This window comes from Centropristis striata, chromosome 6, assembly GCF_030273125.1.
Source record: "Centropristis striata isolate RG_2023a ecotype Rhode Island chromosome 6, C.striata_1.0, whole genome shotgun sequence".
NCBI classification, from domain to species: Eukaryota; Metazoa; Chordata; class Actinopteri; order Perciformes; family Serranidae; genus Centropristis; species Centropristis striata.
Genome location: NC_081522.1, coordinates 8,574,777 through 8,597,250, shown reverse-complemented (window position 1 = coordinate 8,597,250; position 22,474 = coordinate 8,574,777). Strand labels below are relative to the sequence as shown.

At 38.3% G+C, this 22,474-nt stretch overlaps 1 protein-coding gene across 1 annotated transcript in view; it reads right to left on the bottom strand.

The window, feature by feature from the left end:
- Nucleotides 1-1,285: 1,285 nt before the first annotated feature.
- LOC131973104 (cyclin-dependent kinase 17-like) overlaps nt 1,286-22,474 on the bottom strand; it is a 36,809-nt gene continuing 15,620 nt past the window's right edge. The window contains exons 3-17 of the mRNA XM_059334955.1: nt 18,888-19,052; nt 17,915-18,048; nt 12,289-12,414; nt 9,217-9,273; nt 8,966-9,080; nt 7,110-7,204; nt 6,767-6,829; nt 5,784-5,907; nt 5,128-5,248; nt 4,053-4,150; nt 3,789-3,894; nt 3,374-3,416; nt 3,099-3,189; nt 2,850-2,927; nt 1,286-1,961 (exon numbers count right to left, since the gene is read on the bottom strand). Of these exons, the coding sequence (XP_059190938.1) occupies nt 1,924-1,961; nt 2,850-2,927; nt 3,099-3,189; nt 3,374-3,416; nt 3,789-3,894; nt 4,053-4,150; nt 5,128-5,248; nt 5,784-5,907; nt 6,767-6,829; nt 7,110-7,204; nt 8,966-9,080; nt 9,217-9,273; nt 12,289-12,414; nt 17,915-18,048; nt 18,888-19,052 (1,454 nt within the window). The 3' untranslated portion in view covers nt 1,286-1,923. The remainder of the gene's footprint in view (nt 1,962-2,849; nt 2,928-3,098; nt 3,190-3,373; nt 3,417-3,788; nt 3,895-4,052; nt 4,151-5,127; nt 5,249-5,783; nt 5,908-6,766; nt 6,830-7,109; nt 7,205-8,965; nt 9,081-9,216; nt 9,274-12,288; nt 12,415-17,914; nt 18,049-18,887; nt 19,053-22,474) is intronic.

The following is a 22,474-nucleotide window of genomic DNA, read 5'->3' as shown; positions in this document are numbered from 1 at the left end:
TACACTGCTCACAAGGCTGGTGACTGTCTTGAGTAACAGGTTCATTATATCTGAAAAAGATATTGCTGTTGAGTCGTTCCAAATGCATTTTTGTGCCCCTGAACGGCGTGCCATCTAGCCCCATTATATTGGAGATAAGGCAGATATCTCTATGGCTGATATCTCCAACACTGGGCAAAACACACCAAAACCTCACTACAGGTGAGATAAAATAATATGCATTTTGGATTTTGGCCTGAACTGCCTCTTTAATCTTATTAAAAAAATCTTTTTTTCCCTTAAGTGTTGATCACAATGTGGAACTGGTTGTTTCACTTGCGTGGTATTGTATGTATTGTATGCACTATGCTTCTCAGATAGTACCGGCTGTGCCTTGTTGTCCTATTTTTCTTTTCCAAAATCTTTTAATGAAGACGAGATTTCAAATCAATGAAAAACCTTTGTAACACTTGTAATGTTCTTTTTTTTATACTGGACTTGGTATACAGTTTGTATTCTGTATAATTTTGTATTGTGAAGAATGTCTTGTCATTTTCAATAAACAAAGCATTGAATGCTTGAACCCAGTGCCTTAAATTAAATATTTCACACTAGCTAAAAGTGTGTGCAAGAGGAAGAAAAACAGATTGTGTGATTTCTGTTTAAACTTTAGATTTAATTTCTTTACTCTGGAAAAAAAAAGCTCAAATATGGGAGGGCATCTGCAACGAAATCCCACACCAATAACAATTATCAACAAATAAAGTTAAAGAATATCATACAAAACATCTCTTGTAACACTGTTAAATAGACCGTGACTCAGTATCGTATTCACTAGGGGCAGGACTATAGCTAGTGCTCCCTGAATTAGGAGTTCAGTGGCTGTGTGCTTCCTCATACAACAGAGCAGGCATGCAACACAATGAAGGAGGCAATCCAGAAAAAAAGGATCCATTTTTACAGTTGATTCAGATGGGAATGGCCGAGAGGAGAACACATTTGTAATGCACAAAGGCAGCAGATTCCAACACTGGGGATTCACTTTGCACCTCCTCCTTGTTACAGACTGGAGGAGATGAAGTGTCAGATTGAGGTGAAACAGGATGGGATGGTTGTTCACGGTAGTTAGGTTTTACTGAAAGATTTAGGAGGCGTAACTAATCCTGTAATGCCCTTGTTATTAATTCTACGTTGCCTTTTTCCTCCCGCATTTGTTCATTGGTCACGACAGAGACCGCAGCATCCTGGAATGATATGCCAGCATCTGACAAGAATGTGATCTTTTTTTTTTTTTTTTGCACAGAGCTTGGCAGCACTGCTCTCATATTAGCCTCCAGTCAGGATAAAATTATCAGTTATATCAAAACTGGCCTCAAAAAGCCTTCAGAGTAAACGATCACGAATGATGGGTGCAGCTGAGAGCGGCACCCTGGCAACAGAGACAGAAAATCAAACCCCTTTGAGTTGCTACAGAAACATCGCTCTGCCTGTCTGTGCGCCTTACACGCCCACACAAACAGAGGAGCTTTGAGGTGGAGTTTTTATGTATGAAAATGGAAATAATGACAAAAAAATTTAACTTAGAATACCACCACTTCAAAGAAAAAAACATTATCTATACACATTGCATGTACTCATTAAAGTGACTGAGCCCGTTAGAATTCTAGACAGTAGTTGGATTTAGCAGCAAATTCTCTTCTCAATAAATATAGATGTACAGTATATAAATGTCTCTTTTGGGCCAGGTTCAGGCCAGACCTGGAAAGAAGGGGTGGGGGGAGGGGAGTCGGTCGCACTGTGGACGAGCTTCCCAAGTAGCTTGCTGCGGAGAGTGATGATGATCATGATGATGCTCCACGCCAACATCCATCTCGGGTTGCTGATCCATTGGCGAGACTGTACAGCTGGGAGATCCTTCCCACATAAAAATACAGTCCAGAGAATCTAAAACAGCATGCTTTGTCTTCTGCTCTTTCCGTTGCCTGAGGGGAGACAAAAAACATATTATTTTTATATGTACATATACAGCAGGGGGTGTAAAAGTCAGACACTGTTGGGACCCACACAAAAGACCACATCAAAAAAGGGGATACAGTTTTGGAAGAACAATTCCTATAATGCTTTGAGTAGAAGTATAATGTCGCCATGGAATCAGTGAGTTATGATGTGGGCTAAAACTTGAGCCTATATTTGTTCACATTTTGGTTTTACTCACTGCGGCCTTGTTTTTCACTGAAACAATTAAGTCCTGCACCTTTATTGAAACAGCACAATAATGGCTAGACGTAGAGGAGAAATCAAAAAAGTATTTTGTGCAGTATAATGTGCAATAAATCATAAAAAATGCAAAGTTAAATATCTTTGATAAATTGAATCTTTGGGTTTAGAGGGTTTAAGATGGTTATTTGTGATGGACATCAGAGATAATTAAATCCTCAACCTGTATAAGTAAAATGGGGTTAACCCCTGGGCAGGATGTCAGACTTTTTTTCATCCAGATACTTCAGGCTCCCAGCTTTCAGATGGTACGCACCACTTCTATGTGACATCAAATGTTGACCTGCTATCTCCTCCTGAAACACCCCTAATTCTCTATAAGGCAGGATGTTAACCTTAACTGGCTCCATGATCTGTGTCACAGCCACTGTTGACCGCGTCCGTGAACGGGCGAGACTACAATAACTAACTTCCTGTTGTTTTTAGAAACACCAGCATACAGCTGTTACATTGACCTCATGTGGTATCTTTACCTCTAGTCTTCCTTTCATCTCTCCCTCGGCCCCCTGAGGAGGCGCACCTCTCGGCCTGATAACCTCTGGTTCACAGTGAAAACACATCAGCAAAGTATTCACGTTTGCATCTTTCCTCACCTGACTCAGGGTACGATGAGTTCCGGTAGCCAGGATCTCTCTGCAACTGGACCTCCTTCAGTGTGAATATGGATATGCCTGCCAGACATGAAGAGTCAGTCAGTGCAACAGAAATCACATCTTGCCAGGAGAATAGTGTCTTTGTTATGAGGCTGTAACTGATCCTCACTGTACGCTGCAATATCCTTCAACTTGTACCTAGCGGCGCATGCCAAGTCTGCATTACTGCGTTGCCATTTCATTACTCACTCTCTGGCAGCGTGTGCACACGTGGCCCCAGGCTCCTGAAGTACGGCTGTCTCATTGCCTCATCAGCAGAGATCCTCTTTTTCGACTCGTACTGAAATTCGGGGCAGTGAAAGAAACATAAAGTCATTAAAGAACGGTCCAAAAAAACTGGGTCAGCAATGCGTGATTGCGCCTTCAATCACTGCTCTCCAAAAATACAGTCCCAACATAGCTCCAAAATGTGTCACACTGCTTTTAACATCCTAGTCATGCCTGGCAGATGAAGTGAGACTCACTTTTAGGAATGACATCAGCAGGTCGATGCCATCGGTGTCCAACCTACAGGGGGGGGGGTTGGAGAGAGAGAGCAGAGGGGTCAGCAGAGGTGGGGTGACTCACAGATGCTGGCGAGTGTAAGGAAGGAAACGCAGTCAACTATTCCACAGGATTTCCTTAAAGGAAGTGACAAAGACGACACACTCCTAACCAAACAAACCAATAATACTAATGTCTAACTCTTGCTTTACATACACTTCTCTTATACCTGGGTCTGTTTAGAAACATCTGCTCATTTCCATCTCCAATGAATAGAGGGCTAACAAGAGAGGTGAGGGGGAAATGTTTAGAAATGTTTTAAAGGTGACATTTGATAAGCTGAAGTACACTTTAAAGGAAAAGCAGATGTTCAGGTTGTAAGTTTCCCAATCTTACCTGGGCGCGTGGTTAATGAGCGGCTGGACCTTGTACTTGGGGAACTTGTAGGACTTGAACTCGTCCATGGAGGATATTCCAGGCCAGCTGTCCTCTGTGGGAGTGCCTGTGGAGGGACATTCAATCGACCCTGTTAGTCAAACTCTACCGTGGCAGCTGGAGGGGCTTTTCACGCTGCCACAGGGGCTGCATGCCAGGGTTAATGCGATTACAGGCTCATATTAAAATTTTAGTGGTCCCCCGTCAGCAGGGGGCAGCACTGACCGAGAAGCCTGAAGATGAGGTGCAGCTCGTCCTCCACTGTGGAGCCTGGGAACAGGGGCCTCCCGGCAGCCATCTCATAGAAGATACAGCCCACACCCCTGACAGGAAGACACAGACAGCAGGGGTTAGGTCATACATAGATGTCTGATTGAAGCTTTAAGGGGGCCTAGTATGCTTTTCCTTATTTTCTGCCCATTACAATGTTGGATGTTCATATGAAACATGGCCAAAGTTTCAAATTGTATGCAAAAGTGAGTAAAACCTCCAGCTTTAGATGGTTTCTAACATTGTTTTTTAACTTTTGCGACAAGCTGACATTAGCTTGTGACAGATTTCTTCACTGCAAGTGTTACATTACATGCACTGCTACATGTAGCTACATGCTGACATCAGGGAGAGAATATGATGATTTGTCTTTTTCTGGAGACGGTCTTAAGGAGACAGGCACCAAACAGAGCGTTTCAGACAGAAGGACGATACAGGTATATTCAGACGGACAGCATGAAGAGAGTTAAGGTTTTTTTAAACATTAAAGCATGTAAAAGTGTTTGAGTAGAAACCCAAAACACATGTATGACCCTGAAAATCAGCATATTATTTCCCCTTTAACACCAGTTATATTATCACTAGCTTTTTGGATCAAACATTAAGTGTCCCGTTTCAGTCTGTCCAATGAAGGAAGAATCAACGAAAGGGGCAGGGATTCATTTAAGAAAGCAGCACGACACTTTGAAGTTTAAGGGAAAACACTCCTGCTTAAATTCCATATGAGCTTGTTCATAAACAACCGTTTGCCACATCAAAGCTTCTTCACTGTAGATTTGGACACCTGTCTGCTGCAACAGAAGCTGCTCGACATAAAAGTGAATGCTTTTTGGGAAAAAAGAAGAACATCTGTGCTCATTTGCACAAACCACTGAAGCAGCAAGAGACTTCAAATAAACAAGAACAAAAATGACATATTCTTTCTTTCTTGCGGATCATATTTGCTTCAGCACCTTCACTGCGATCCGTCATATGGACATGAAAAGTGTTTAAAAGTTGTAATCATCCCCGTTGAGTGAGGCCCACTCACCACATGTCTATCTGCGTGGAGTACTCAGAGGAGCCCAGCAGCACGTCAGGAGGCCGATACCAAAGTGTTACCACCTCGTTAGAGTATGTTTTAGTGGGCACAGATTTGGCCCTCGCCAGGCCTGTGGAGCAGAAATGCACATTCAGCAAAAACACTCATAAAGGGTTTTTAATAAATCCAAACTGCCAAATATTGATCATTTAAACAAAGGTTCAGTTGTATCTAGAGCAACTTTTTCGATAATCAAACAAATAATTTCTCATATAATAATGTAAGAAAAAGCTCATAAAACTGTGAAAAACAGGAAATCACCCTATTTCAATCACATTAAAGTTGATATCTTTGGGGTTTTGGACTGACATAAGACATTTAAACACATCTCTCGGACATCAAGAATACTGTGATTTTTCACCGACTTTAAACGATTTATGGAGAAGATAATGGGCAGATTAATCGATAATGAAAATAACTGTTAGTTTCAGCCCTAATGGAGTCACACAGTATTTAATATACATTAAATATAGATGAATGCAGCTTCAGAAATGTGAAAGCTCATCTCATCTCAATGGTCAATAATTTATGACACAAACAAATCTTAATCTTTCACAGATGAATAATTGATGTAAGCACAGTTTTGAATAATTTTTTTTTTTTACCAAAGTCAGCTAGTTTGAGTTCTCCTCTGTCGTTGATGAGCAGATTTTGGGGTTTCAGGTCTCTGTGGAGAACTTTCCGCTTGTGACAGTATGCCAATCCTCTCAGGATCTGATACAGAAAGATCTGAAGAAAGAAAGACATTTTAGATTAAAAACTATCATGACTGTAAAATCAGTTTCCAATAGTGGTGCTACATCACATGCAATGTATCCAAACCCTTCTGGAATATAGATTATTAAAGGCTTGATCTGACAGAGCGCTTTTAGCAGCCTGGGGTGCCTTTTTGTAATTGTTTTCAATGAGAATGAAGCTTTTCGCTCAATGCTTTTGCACTGCTGAGGGCCTTGAGCTCAAAACCTCAATGTCATTTGCCTTTTTTCCCATAGTCCGAGCAGTCAATACTGTCCCTGATTCACCCTAAAATTAGCCTTGAACCGACCAACATCCAAGCAGAGCTGCTGGTACTCCCTGTAATTTCTCCTCTTTCCGATGGTCTCATGTACCCAAACAAACCTCAGTTTCTCCTGCGTCCAATTAATTATTTGAGAACAGCCTCTCACTCTCAATCAAGAGTTGGAGCAGGTGTGATCTTATTTATTAATACACAGATCGGTGAGTTAATTCCACAGCAAAATAATCGTTAGGCTAAAGGTAACTGTCTGAACGGGCCATTTGAAGAATTAAATCAATTGCTCTGGACTGATGCTTATAGAAACATAATATTTACAAGCTCCTTACAAACAGCACAAGTTGGGTTTCAATAAGCAGTGTTTGTCTTATTAAAGTTAAAGTAAATTAACTGTCAACAACATGCACACAAACAAAATAGATATTTGTGGAAAAATAAGGTTAAGAAACTAAAGTTAATTTCCCTCCACTGCCTACAATCCACCAGCAGGGGGCACAATAACAGTGCTTCTTGCATTGAAGCCAGCAACCACAAAGTCATGGCAGTTGATGAAGTTGGCCTGCGGAGGCTCACCTTGACATTCTGCATGCTCAGAATGTTCCCGCAGTCGTCCATGTACTGCTTCAGGTCTTTGTCCTAGACGAGAGAGAGAGAGAGAGAGAGAGAGAGAGAGAGAGAGAGAGAGAGAGAGAGAGAGAGAGAGACAGGAAGAGAGAGGAAGAGAGAGGAAGAGAGAGGGCATTAGAGGAGTATAAAGGCTTTCAGGCACAGCAACAGTTGTGTTCCTGTATTATCATCCTTAACTCAGCAGAGGGTCATGAATAATAATGATGCAAATTATATTCATTTTCATGTCTGTGCACAGAATAACGTGAGTCATGCAGGAAGTGAGGGCAGAGGTTTTTGTTGGTCTCACCAGGTACTCGAAGACCAGTGTGAGCGACTTGTCTGTGTGGATAATGTCATGCAGCGTCACAATGTTGGCGTGCTTCAGGTCCTTCAGTAATGACACTAAGGGGAAACAAAGAGGACACAGCTGTAACAGTCGGGATCTGATCACACTGATTTCCTTTAATCTGAACTGTTTCAACCGTTTCCTTTGTTCTATGTCTGACTCTGATGCTTCTGGGTTTACATTGATTAAGCCAAGGGAGGTTTATTCACAAAGACTTACATCACAGAGAAATGACTCAGACTTGCAAAGAAAAGCCTCATAGATTTAAGTAATCAACAGGCACACAATAAAATGATAAAATGTTCAATTCAAGGAAAAACAAAACCCAAGGACATTACTCCTCATCTCTCATACATCTTTCTCATTACATAACTTCTTTCCTGTTGATTTTATATTCTTACTCATAATAAACCACAGTGCTTCTGGCACTTCAGTGAAGGTATTTACTCTATAGTTCATGTTTTATCAAGTGTTTGATATGTTTAATAACTGCAACAAACAGAAATAGTGATGAGGGTAGAATACTTGCCTCAATCTGGGGATTTTTTTTTTCTGTGTCAGTGTGCATTCATGTGTTGAAATGTTGAAAGATGAAACTACATTAACACTTTAATGGCACTGAAATAAATAAGTGAGTACAACTGAATCAACTTTTCACCTGCTGCCCTTTCTTAGAATTATTTTTCATGCAGTTCAACTGTGGTTATTTCATTTTTTTAATTTTATTGCAGATGATCAACGTAATGTTACAACTTCAATGATCTCTCAGACTACCAAAACAGCAGGACCAATCGGCTGCATGTGATACATTCCCTTTCCCTGTCACTGCACGCAGTCATAACTTCAGACTATTAACATGGTCAAACACTCTTGTATAACAAAACTCACGATGGAGATCCTAAAAGAAACAGAGGATGAATTGAAGCTGGTGTAGGCAGTTTGTATTTGACATATTTTTCAGGCTTTAGAAAATCTGGCACTTGACAGGAGACTCACAATCGCAGGTCATTTCAGAAGGAGTTGTTTCAGAGAGAAGCTCCTACAACATTTGAGGAAAACTTCTCACTCACTTTCAGAGACCTGACGTTCAGGTTGATCTTAGCTAATTGAATGTTTAGTCCTCGACTTTCAAACAGCTGCCAATTTTGTAGTCAGATACCCTTTAAGTTTCTACATCAGTGTCTTAACATAAATACAACTACAATATCATTGATTTATTTTTGTTTCCTTATTTCCTTATTTATTTATTTATGTAATCATTTGTTTATGTTATTAATTCATTTTAATCATATTTTTTATATATAATTTTATGTTTTTTGTTGGTCATTATTATTATAAGTGATATTGTTTTTTTATTTATGCAACTACATATCTCTTATAGATTTTATTTTTTTCACTATTAATGTGATTGTACAGTATATACATTTAAGATATGTGTGTATGGGGGTTTGATGGTATTATTGTAGACACTACTTTCTTTTTCATAGAATAAATAAAAAGAATTGAGAGAGAAAGAAAGAGGGTGTTTCTGTTGGTTGTTCAGTAAATGCAGATGCTTGTGCACTGCAAAAAAGTTGGTATTCCAACATTGGCAACACCTGCCTGCACTGCAAAATAACGCAAAAAAAGGTAGACAGACTTATCAAAAAGAGAGTAAAAAAAATGCAATAAAAAAAACTTGAAAATATCAGTGAAGAGTTTCAGAGATGGAGAGAAAATGTTGCTAATAGTTAAGCCTACCCTGTTAAATTCAGACTTAATGGAGGAAACTGTGGCTGATGTATGAGGTTCATAGTGCAGCAGTGAACCTTTAATACCTTCTCTGATAGCCGTGCATGGCGCCCCCTCTTCATGCTCCAGTCTGATCTCCTTCAGCGCCACAAGGTTGTCTGTCAGCTTACTTCTCCCCTTAAAGACTGTAGCGTACGTGCCCTGCAGGACAGGAAGACGAGGACAGAGGTGAGCGGGTGTGAGGGCTTAAAGTAAACTCTCCTTCTGTACAAGTTATATCTCTATGAGAACATCAGCACCTGTGGAGAAGGTAAACAGTGAACACGCTCTCACGTACCTCCCCCAGTTTGTCCAGTTTGATGTACGTCTCCAGCTTCCCAAATCCAATTTCTGACTAGAGGAGGAAAAAGGACAAACAGTATTAATGAGGGCAGCGTCTTTATTAGCACTGACAAGCTTACAGACACTACGGCAAATCCTTATGACGGCCTCGCAGCAACAGAGGGGGGACGTAAGGAGGTCACACACCCCCAACCACCATCGAAGATAATCTCTTGTGACAAAGGACTGTTGGCTTTTAGCTTTGATAATGTTTGTTTACAGGGAAGGGGAAGCAGACCGTATTTATACAGCATGTTAAATACACAATGGAAAACTAAGTGCTTAAGAGATCCAACAGTTAGTCAATTAACCAATTATTCAATATATTAATCAACATTCTTCTGCTCATTTAAGCATGAATGGAAACATTTTTGCTGCCTCCAGTTTCTCTGATGTTTGATTTGATAGTAAACTGAATATATTTGTGTTTGGGATTGTTGCTCGAATAAAACAAACTACCTAAATACATTTCCTCCTGGCTCTGGAAAATTATTGTAGCAGACATTTTCATTTTTTTTTGACATGCTATAGATAAAAAATTACTCTATTGCAGCCATAATTGTTCTTTATGAAGTAAATATTTATAAAAATTGCATATACATACTGTTTGATAAAACTGAGATACAATACTCCTGAAAGGCAAACATTTTCTAAGAATTCTTAATGTGCTAAAAAGGGTCAATAGTATTTCAATTCAGTGTTGTTTTCCTATCCATCCTTATCTAATGCTCAATCTGGGAAACTTTTGTTATTGTTGTTTTGAGGAAGACTATTTAATGCTAGCCTATTTCCAAGGTGAACAGAGGACTTATCTAGCTCTGAATGATGAGTGAACACAAGAACAGGGTTGCTTCATTTCAAATATAAAAATATTTTTGGTTTACATGAGTGACTGTGTGGATAAACTTCCAGATTATTTGAAAATCAAGCTTCAAATTCAAGCATACCCTTGAAAACATAACAGTTAATTCATTATTTATTCAAACAGTCTTTGTGTGAACCCTGTAGCTTATAACATATGATGTAAATATTGTTTGATATTTATTGTCATTATTACCTACAGAAGATTTTCCTATTATATGTATATGTATATGTATATATATATATATATATATGTGTATATATATATATATATATATATATATATATATATATATATATGTGTATATATATATATATATATATATATATATATATATATATATATATATATATATATATATATATATATATATATATATATATATATGTATATATATATATAATAGGAAAATCTTCGGTAGGTAATAGGAAAAGGTAAAAATTAAGTACTAAAGTATGGTTTTCATTTTGAACTACCTCTTGATTTGCAAGTGCTTTCATCATTTCAAGTTGGAATTGTAAAACAAAATGTCATTTCATCGGAGGTTATCCTCAGTCCTCAGCAGAGCTTTTCCTGCACCAGGAGCATAAAAACTAAAGACTTTAAACTGTGCAGCATGAAGCCCAGAGCCAGATGAGCAGAGAGCTCTGGGTGGAACACATATTGACCAGAGCCACTCAGTGCTTTATAAATAACTCTGCAGGGGAGCGTGTATGCAAATGCAGTCGACTGGGTGAGGCAGTGTTCATACTTTTCCTCTGTTCTGCTTTTGACAGATGCACATTCACAGTAAAACCACAAGCCAATTACTGAGCCTGCTGACAAAGTGAAGGCCTGGGTGCGATGTAAACACACAACAGGCTGAGAAGGAGGAGATTAGACAGGGCAAGGTGTGAGCTCACGCTCTCTCACTTCTGTTTTTTAGCTGCCTTTAAATAAAACATAACTCTCACAGTTATCTTTATGTTCTGCACCCTCTCCCTGACGGCCTCTCTGTTTCTATTTCTCTCCTTTTCCGCCTGATTCTCCTCCACTGTCGATTCTTAAATCAGAACTCTCACATGTGGGCAGCAAGTATTGTGCATTTACATAAGCACAGTTCAGAGGTACCAGCAGTTTAGTTTCGTGTCAGGAAAATATTGTAGTTTCTGCGTTTATTATTGACTGCCTTGGCTATGAGCTACCCTGCAGATCCAGATTTTAGCTGCAAAATATTAGATAACACAATGGCTGGGTTAAATGACGATTATTTGCCATGAAATTACATATAGGTCATTCCATTACACCACACCTAGACCTTCCAGTTCATTTCATGGATTTTGTTGGGAAAAAAACTCATGTGGATACTTATATTAAATGAATGGGAACCTGCAAAACCATATAGGTCTCTACTCCAGCTCTACTCAGTTATGAATATTTGAAGTTTGCTCCCCAGGGCTAAAAAACAAAATCGAAGCCTCATCTATAACCTGGAATCTTATTTTTTACCGGATTGCGTTTAAATTTTTTACTGAAAATCCAAGAAGCCTGAAGGATAATTTGCAACATGTTTTCACATAATTGTTGATGAATTTTTTACAGTAATCAAACTAATAATGAATAATTTCAGAAGAAGAAACTGCACCAGTTTTCACTTTCTTGTAACCAAGTTTCTTGTAGCCAAGTATACATATATTTACATAACATCTAGGATTCATTTGGTCCTGGATAAAAAAAATCAAGTGCCACAGATTTAGCTAACTGTAGCTGCTTTGAAATATGTTTTTGACTATACTTTTTCCCCAAGAAGGATCTTTTAATGTCCTTTTAACCTTTTAAGGTTATTTTTAATATTAATTGCATGCATGCATATATATATATATATATATATATATATATATATATATATATATATATATATATATATATATATATATATATATATATAAAGCAAAGATGTGATATTACTTTTTGATTTAAGAATTTTTTGAAAATGACAAATTTCAATCCATGAATCCATGAAAATCCATGACTTGACCTGGGATGTCCGAGGTGAATTAGCATTAAAGTCATTAAAGTTGTAGTCATTATCCTTTCCACTACTCCACTGTTTTACCACCACCACATAATCTTTTCTTTCTTGCCCTCCCACCATCTTTCCTCCAGCCTTCTCTCTCTGGGTCTCACCAGTGATGCTCTGCGGGAGCGTCGGCTCAGCGGCTGGTCGAAGGGCGGGCTGCTCAGCTGCAGCTTCTCCAGGTAACCGTCAGGTATCCGGATGTCTGCCGGCAGGGACAGACGTTTGTTCAGGTCCTGCACACACACACACATAAAAACAACAGAGAAGCTTATTTAAAAACAGCGTCAACATGACGTAAAATCATTAAAAAAACAGGAGTAAACCCTCAGCAAACTGCGTAAGCTCTGAATAAATAACAGTGATTGACAACAAAATGGTGAAAACCAAGAGTAAACAAGTAGAATCTGTAAGAACCAAACAGCTTTAGGCCTCACTGGTCAACAGAGAGGGCAGTGTGTGTATGTGTGTGTATAAATACACGTGCAGCAACATGCGTCTATACACTGGTGTGTAGCAGACTTGTGTACATAATAAATAAAGGCGGCCTGTGGAGCCCTTTAAGAGTTCGAGGTAAAGTCTTTCCCAGAGCTACAAAGTACGAGAGCATGATCCTAATGACTTGTTATATAAAATCAACCACACGCTCACAATGCAACGTCTGGATTCTTCCCATCATGCATTTCCTCTATTTGTTAGATTACTGTTAATCCGGCCTCTCTCTCTAGCTGCTTTAAATCTTGCACTCCCTCTGAGGTAACACTTGGTAACTCACCCCTCCCTCCTCACCAACACACAAGGTGCAACTTTGAACTTTCCACATTTCAACAACAAGCTCGCTGATAAATCTGTAACTGAAGGCGACTGGCACGTGAACGGGTGAACGAACCCTTCAGCCTTTCATTCAAAACACGACAGTGACTCAGCTTCTTGTCTGTGTGGTGACTGCTCTATTTTATTTATCTGTTACTTTATCATGACTAATATATTTTTGCCTTTTATCAATGTTATTTGAATTTGTTTTGTCTTTTAAACTGTTTACTTATTATTAAAGCTTGTAAATATATTACATTATCATCATTTTGATTGCCGTTTCATATTTTCAATCTTATCTAGTTTTTATGCCACTCTGTTTTACTACTATCACTGAAATTATAGCATTTAAATAAAAAGATTTGTATTACATTTTCATCATTTTTATTGTCTACACTCACACTACACTTTGAACTGCACTAACCTGTATAAAAGGTACTTTACTATTAAAGTTGAATTGATTGATTGATTGATTGATGGCTGGATGCAGTCAGATTTATGGGAAGTGTTTTGTTACATTGACTGAATATGACATACTGTACATTGCACCTGGCAGTTGTTAAATGTGCTAATATGTGGACATGTTTATTAGAATTGTTACTTTGATGCCGATTGTAAAAAGACTGTAATTTTGCTGCTTTGAAGATTTCTTGTTTTGTTTGCTTTTATGCTTTGATTAAGATCTTATTTTATGAATTTTACAGCTGCACAATTTTGTAAAAATATATTATGACTGGGTGATTTTGCATTTATATTTCTGAATGACTTTACATCTCATTTTGCTGGTGTATAGTCTCTGTGTGCTGGCTCAGGATTGGTGGTTTGGACCCGGAACAAGCAATGCCATCCATCACCTGACCTTTGCACCCCAACCCCACCCTCCAGTTGTCCAATCAACCCGTCCTAATCTGTTACAACAGGGGCCCATCTGGACCGTATTACAGTAATCCTTGTGATGTAATCCCAAAACAGCACTGCTTCCTCTCCAGTGAGAGACAGACAATCCTCTACCTGACCACAGACGGAGGGGATTTCCTCACTCTTCCTCCTCTTCATCTTCTTCTTCTACTGTCTGAATGAGCCTCACAATGATTTCACTGTTGGATCACTTCATCAACAACCAACCGGCGGCCGATCACGCTGCTCATACCAGCTCAAACAATACACACAGTGTTTGTCGGGCTGCAAGGAAATATAAAACTGGTTGCTTGTGTACGTGCTTCCGTCCGAATAAACCTCTTCTGGTTGTGAAACAGTCACAGGAAGTGTGGGGTGCACACTGCGTGCACATGCTGTCGATACACAGCAAGAGGTGATGTGTCATGTCTCTGTGTGGGCAGCCTCACATGGAGTTAGCAGCTTAATTACGCGTTTAAGGTTCTTTCGTTTCTTTTTGTGCAGCCTTGAAGCATTTTCGGTTTGTCTGTGTAGCTACTGTTGTCTGCTAAAGTAAATCCCAACAGGTCCGAGGGGGGGAAGTGTGTGTTCTTCAATCACAAGACGTTTCCTTGCTTGATCACTGGTGCAACATGTGGTTCACTGGCAGGATGTCAACATCAACCACACATGAAAAAACACACACAGTGCAACACAGAAAAGGATGTCTGTACTTTTTCAGATTTCTTTACATTAAGTTAGCTTTTGTAAGTTTATGTAATGCAACTTGTATCTTGTATTAGTCAGGTGTCTTGTTTTTCATTGTATTTAAGAGTTTTAAACTGGAGCTGCACAAGTCACTATCCTTTCGCAAACAAATCTTGAGTGCACTTCTGGAAGTTTGAGAATATTAAACAAAATGAAAATGTTAACAGAAATGTGCAAGGGGAGAATTTAACGCTTGTTTTCTTCTTCACTTTCACTGAGAAACTGGACAGTCAGCTGTACATCCTTAAATCCCATTAGTCGCCATTAAATTGGATTGAAGGAACCAAGTCTGTGCTTTGTTGTAAAGATGGAGAAATGCACAGGCCTCAAATATAATTCAAACATGTCAGAATTTGTTGGTTATGTTGAACACTGACAGAATGAAAAAAAGCATCAAACGCTCATTTTGTCCATCTGATCTCTTTGATTACTGTGGTACGCTACAAAATAATCTGATGTAAGTCAATGTCAGAATCTGCGAAATTCAAAAAAACCCCTTTGAGCACACTTTATCTTTTACTTTAAGATAAAGCATCTTGACTTCTCCTCTTACTCCTCGCTGCCTTTCATGCGTCCCCATGAGCTAATGGTGGATTAAAGCGCTCACTCTTGATCTGGTTCAACATTTGTGTGCACGTCTGTCTTTCCATATGCTCCGCTAAAACTCTGCGGCAAATTGTCAGAGACAACATTATCTCCACAGTGGCTTGCTTTTGTTTTCAAATGTTTAAACTTTATGAACTTGGGATAATAACAATGCGGCACTGCATTTAATACATGGAAAATCACACGCCCTGGATTCAGAAGATGCTTGTGGTTAAATGAAAGCCCTCTGAGACAACAACAAAAAAATAATAATAATCACATCGAGAAGTCTTTCCATAATGTGTTGACATTATGTAACCGCCAGAGGAATGTCAAAATCTGCCTGTCCTTTACTCACTCAGTGTGTGTGTGTGTGTGTGTGTGTAAAGAGAGAGAGAAAGTAAGGAAAGGGCATGTTGAGTGGTGATGATGATGGTAATGGACTGTGAAACTGTTCAACACAGATTTTAAAAGTATGTTTAGCAGTACAATACACTTGTATAACCTAATGTGATCCAATACAACATATCCACCCATACATTCTGTTTATAATAATAATAATAATAATAATAATAATAATAATAATAATAATAATGTTCAGTTTTGATTTGCACTGTCAGTTTATTTAACTCCATCTTCATTAAAGAGGTTGTAGTTTACAATTGTTTTGAACTGGTGTGCATTATATTAGGAGGTGTTTCTAATATTTTACATATAGTAATTTATGGCAGGTGTGAAAAATGCCTGGAAGAATTGATGCTGGATTCAGCGGCAAAGGGTGGTCATACCAAATATTACAGGTAAGGGGAAAAATCGATACAGCATAATATCGCGATACTTTGCATGGTAATATTATATCGATTCATGAACGCCAAGTACCGATATTTTGTGTTCCGGCGGCTGGAGGGAATTAGGAATATACTGGATATACTGGTATCATATTAAACTAGAAGATCTAAGGAATCTATAGGCACAATGCGCGTCAGGATATCGTGTTGAAATAACGATGCAAAGTTAGGCTTTTTTTCATTTGATAGTTTGTTTTTTATTTCTGAAAAATTCAGAGCAGTGAAGCTGCAAGTTGAGGAAAGTTTTAGAAAATACTGCAGTTGTTGTCGTCCAAACATGATATCAGTTAAGTTCAGTTTGACTGAATACGGGGCGTCCCGGTGGCTCACACCGGTAGAGCGCTTACCATGTAGGCTGAGTCCTTACTGCGGCGGAGCCGGGTTCGAATCCGGCCTGAGCTCCCTTTGCCACACCTCTATCTATCACTATCAATAAAGCAAAAAAATGCCAAAAAAATAATCTTTAAAGTTTGACTGAATACTTTGTTGGTCAGTCTGTGGGTTTGACTCTTATTGTGGAGAAATAAAAAGACTGAAGTGAGATGAATACACTGAGAATTTCTCTTATTTGACAAAACAATTCTTGATTGAATTCAATTCTGTGGACACAAAATGCAGTTAAACAGTTAAATCGCAATATATTGTATCGCAATACTCAGCATATCTCAAAATGCTTAAAATCGCAATAATATCATATCGTGACTCAAGTATCGGGATAAAATCGTATTGTGGGGCCTCTGCTGATTCACACCTCTACCAAATATCGATTTGATTTAGGTTTTTCTTCTGTTCACACACTTTGCATTTTGTTTTCACACCTGCCTAAAACTTTTGCACAGTACTGTACATGATAGTGCAAGAATATAGACCAATTATTTGTAAACAATCATTAAGAATCCATTGATGCTGGTTGCAAAGAAAAAAATGGACCACCAATGAAAACACTGTGATTGCGAAGAAAACTAGCAAGCAAAAAAAGACTCCTTTCTCACTGGACATTTTCTTTACTATACTGTCGAAATTCTTTCTTGATATTATAACAACTTGTCACCCGCAACAGGCAAGTTTAAAAAATGTATATGTGAATGTACTAAAAAATAGTGTAACGTATATGTATAAAAATAAAGATTTCAGCTTTGGCAGCCCACTGCACAACACGACATGTTCAAAACAGATTGCATCTCTTCCTGTGATTAAAGTTTTCTTGTGTACTTCTGATTCCTTCCAACGGTATATTAGAAACACCTGTCAATAATATAATGCACTCCCTAAACCAGCACCACCCACTGTGACCTCAATAATAAACAAACAGTAGAATTATTAACATTAACATTAACATTCGGACAGGCAACGAAACCTGAAAAACTACAATCTTTGTAACTGTAAAACTAATGGCAGAGCTGTTGAATTACATTATACTGCTGTGCCTAATGAAGTAGCCGGTCAGTTTCTGTGTGTGTGTGTGTGTGTGTGTGTGTGTGTGTGTGTGTGTGTGTGTGTGTGTGTGTGTCCTGCTGAGATTTTGTGGGCAGTTGAGCTCTTCAGCGTTTTCATGACACACTACAAACCTACGCTGAATTACAGCATGGTGCCGTAATACACACATCATTAAATACCATGCTATACAAAAAAGGTCCATTATAAAAAAACTTTTCAGTGAGTTATTCAAAACATCCATTCACTGACAAAGCGGAGGCTGAACCGCTAAGCCAGGTACGACCCTGGGTGAATAAATGTGTCATGAATTCTAACAGAAGCACAATGACGCATGTCCTGCAGAACATATTCACCACTTAATAAGCAGAAAGGTGAGGCAAGGACAAAAACACAGAGAAACGACTTGAACCTCTGCAGAGATGCGTCTGTTCCCTCTGTTCCGCAGACAAACCCCTGTGGGCGACTGCACCTCATCGGAGGAAGTCCCAGACGCCTGGTCACTCTCCCCGTCCGACCCCATCTTCAGGTTCTCATGGACGATATCTGGAGCGGAGGAAGAAAGAATAATAGGATAAGAGGGTTGAGTTTGACAGATGGAGCGGGCCTGTGGAAACAGGGCAGGGCTCAACACCAGCTGATGATTTCAACAGGAAAGAAAAACACAACTTTCGGACACTTTTACGAGCCCCTCTGTTCATATCAAGCTCCTGGCTGTGTCGAGCAGAAGATATACACAAGAAGTTTATTAGGTTTAATACGTTTGACTGATAGATTTAATTTATTTCATTGCTAAGGGGCCTTACAAGACAAATCAATACATCAAACTGTAATTTTTCCATGCCGAAACAAACTATACATATACTGCACATTGTCATTTCCTCCAGGCCTTATGCTGATATTACGGAGTGTTATGAATTTAAATATTGTATCTGGGCTGCGAATCCAAGCTGCTTTTTTGACGGAAATTATTATTTTTTCTTATTTTTTAATAAATGGCTTACTGTGGGACTGAATGCAACATTGAAATGATTGTACTGATATTTCTCTGCGTGTCTGCACTAATATGAGCCTCTAGCAGTGGTTTGTTTGAGCATGTAATATTTCACTGTGTGGATGTGGGCTCAGAAGACTCAGTAGAAATGTGAAATACAAGGATTTTCAATGTAGATTTGATGTAGATATTCTGCATATGGACTTAAAATCGTGCAGCTTCACATTCAAATTTTAATTAAAATCTGGAAGATCTATCCACTTCTACATATTGTTGTTAAATAAATCTCTTGTACTAAACCTCTGTTGCAAGCCACAGGAAAGACAAATATCAAATGTGATCACGGCCTGTTTGTGTGGATGTAATATAATGTAGTGTGTGTGTGTCTCACCGAGGCGACTGCCGTTTCGAGGCATGACCATGAGAGAGCCCAGGCCTCCGCCGATGACACTCTGAGGGCGTCGTAGCGGCGGCTTTTTAAAGGAGCCTGTGTACTGGTGGAGGAAGGAGTGGACACTGTGGGCCGAAGGAGGACGACCATTCCTCACTATGGGCTCTGCAGGAGAAAACAACACTATTTTAGATGATGGAGGGAGAAAAAAAACATCTATATGCCTTCAAAAACTTTTATAAAAGTTTATTAAAAACACACATCTGGAGGTCCAAAAGATCCAATCTCACCAGAATTTCCACTTTTTTCTCTTTAATCCTCAAGTTTACTTAAATGCATCAGTATCCTCTTAGCTAGATATAATTGCAAACATCTTTTCCATATCTGATTTGCAGGGGTCTGTAAATTCTGTAACTTTCTGAAACCAACAATCCCACATTCACATTCACTTCTCACTGTGATTAGCCAGGTGTGCTGAGGGGACAAAGGAGCTGGAGTTTTTAACTGTTTTCCACCGATGGAAACAACTTTAAACAATTGTTAAATTGCACAGTTCTTTCCTAGCATAGCCTGAACCTAAATCATCAACAAAATGGGTCAATGAACTTCACACTATCCACATATTTTCTGTTTTAGAAAAATATGCTTGCATTCTCAGAAAGTATTAAATATTACCATCTTCCAACCAAATCTATTTGGCTGAAAGTTTGTCAACTTCTTTATCATAATATTGAAAGTTGGTGCTGATTTCAGACATTTTTCTGGCTCACTCAGCTTTCTGATGCACTAAGTATACATTACTGGTTACATAGCATAACACCAGTCTATGTAAAATAATCCCAGTTACATAAGTGGTATTTCCTTGTAATCTACAAATGCATAGATTTGCATGCAACATCAGTTAACTGCTGTGACTTGGTTGGATAGTCAATTGCATCCTGAATAAATCTACTCCACATGAGGCGCGTTTTTATTTTAAGTGTATTTTTTAAGTGTACTTGAACAAGAATACTGAATTTTCTTTTTCAAAAGGTTTGAAACAGAGAAAATGTCAAAACAGAGAGTGATACAGAATAACAGAATAAAGAGTCTGTGAACAAAGAACCGTGCCAACATTTATGAAAGAAAGAAAATGAAGGCAGAAAAGGAGGTGATAAGTAAAGAAATATAGAAGGAAACAGATGCGTTGTTATGTAATAAATTACACCACATATTGTGCAATTTAGGGTATTGAAATGTGTAAAATACACATGAAAATAACATGACGCACTTGAAACAGTCATAAAAAACAAAAGGCAGCTTGTAAATAACAGTACTTATCCTAGCAATATAACAAAAACCAACAGGATTTTGTGCGGTCTAATCTTTATTGGTTTAGTTTTTCGAGAAGATAATTTTTCTGCAGCCTCCAACTGAAACAAGGGTTACACTACCTAACTGTAAACAGAGATGGGACAGTTTAAATGTGGTATGTCTCATTCAGTATGACCCTTGTACTATAAATATCCAATATCAAAAGTAGAGAAGCGAGAAACTCTTGTGTGTAAACAAAGTGTCTTATGTTCTCCGCAGTGGATTCTGGCTGACAGAGAAGCATTTATCCAAAAGCAAGAATGGAGCTGACAGAAGTGAAAGATTTATCATGTATAGAGTAACAACTAAGACTAAATTTGAGGCCCGGAGAGGCTTGTTCAGCAGGGAGACAGCTCAGACAGAGTGATACTGCAGGACTTGTTGACAACAAGGGCAGTAAAGATGTTATGTGCCTCAAACATAGGTTCTTCTCTGAAATCAGTCAGATTAATCGTTTCTTCTCATCACTCTCTGGTCTAAGATAGTCTTTAATATGATGAACACTTTAGCCGAACATGCAAACAGAGTTGGTGTTCAGAGGCTTAATGTAACATAAAGCAGCAAAGGTAGTTTAAAATCTCTGGTTTTATGAGGCATTATGAGCAATGTTAGGAATCACAAGCAAGACTGACTGGATTTTTTGATGCAAAATTTTTTTTGGTTTCTGTTTTTGTTTTTTGCAATAATGTTATGAAATCATTAGGTACCGGCGGATATCCCTAAACCTAACCTTTCCAGTTTTTTTATTCCACTAATATAACCCTGAATCCAAAAAAAGTTTGGATGCTGTAAAAAAAATCAAATATAAAAAAACAGAATGCACTGAATTTCGAATTCCTTTTCGACCAAATTCAATAGAATTCAGCACAGAGACAAGATTTTAACTGTTTAAACCGATTAACTCTGAAAAAACTGTTATTTGGGTCACAGTGTCCGACTTTTCTTTCTTGATTTTGCAGAAAACGTACTTTGTCCCAATGTAAAGCTGCAACTATTAGATGGCGAATCGATAAGTCGATCAACAGAAACATAACTGCTTTGATGCTCCATTAATCATTAAAGGCATTTTTCACTCAAAAATGGCAGAAAATTATTTTTTAAATCAGACAAATACAGACGCAAAGTATCTGACAGAAGGGAAATTATGCAGACAAGAGGAAGGAATTAATTTTGTCCATTAGTAAAGATGTGCAAACATCTATTAAAAACTGCAAATCTCCAAAATTCCCTATGAAGACTATGAAGTACAAAAAAAGGTATTTGCATGTGAAAATCACAGCTTTATCATGACTATATTGCCCATCTTTTGGTTTGTATATCTTATTTTTGTTTTGCAAGTGATTTTTTCATTCATTTCACATTAAAGTTCTTTGTTATATTTTTTTAATATATAACATTTTTCTTACAGTTTTTGTTGTGATCCTACATTTCTGTATTTACATTTCTTTCAGGTAGCTTTTACAGGTTGTAATTTCTGAAGGTCAAAGTTATTTTAATGTTTTTCATTCAGAGTCAGAATTACAAAGCCAACATTAAAATATATTGTTTCATTCACTGTAGTCTTGCTGGCCTCACTGAGTTTGTTTTGGGCTGAATAACAGATGACTGAATGTGCTCTCCTTCGCTGAGATATCACAGCAACCCTTCCCACATCCCATTAGATAAACGCACCCCTGACTGGGCTGTCATCAACCATTGGCTCCGATTCTCAAGCTGGAAAAACAGCACGACTGTTCTGTCAAATGTGTTAAACTTTAATAAATCAGAGGCAGGAAATAGGACACATGGTGGCAAAGTGATTTTATATCTTCAGTGCTTGACAATAAACACTGAGAAAGATTGGAGATGTTTAAAAGGAAGCAATCCACGTCACCACCTGAACCGTTGCTGTCTGATTTGTTTGTCTTGTGGTTTTCAGGGTCGACCAATTTGTAGAACATTTTTTAGACTTAAATCTTATTGCCAAAATTAAGCTCACAAGATTCGGACTGCCTCAGAGTACTGTGGGCGTGCGGGTCTTGTTAAGCTAAATTTCACTACATTACAGTTTTGTAAGCACGGATGTCAAAACTTCGGAACATTTGGTGTGTCCTATTACTTTAAGCTTTGTTTTTCTTTGTATTTTTGTCACAAGCATCAACACAAATGATCCCTTCTACACAAATGAGGGATTTCCTAGATTTCCCAGGAAAAAAAAAAAAAAAAAAAATACATAACCCCCATGTAACATCCAG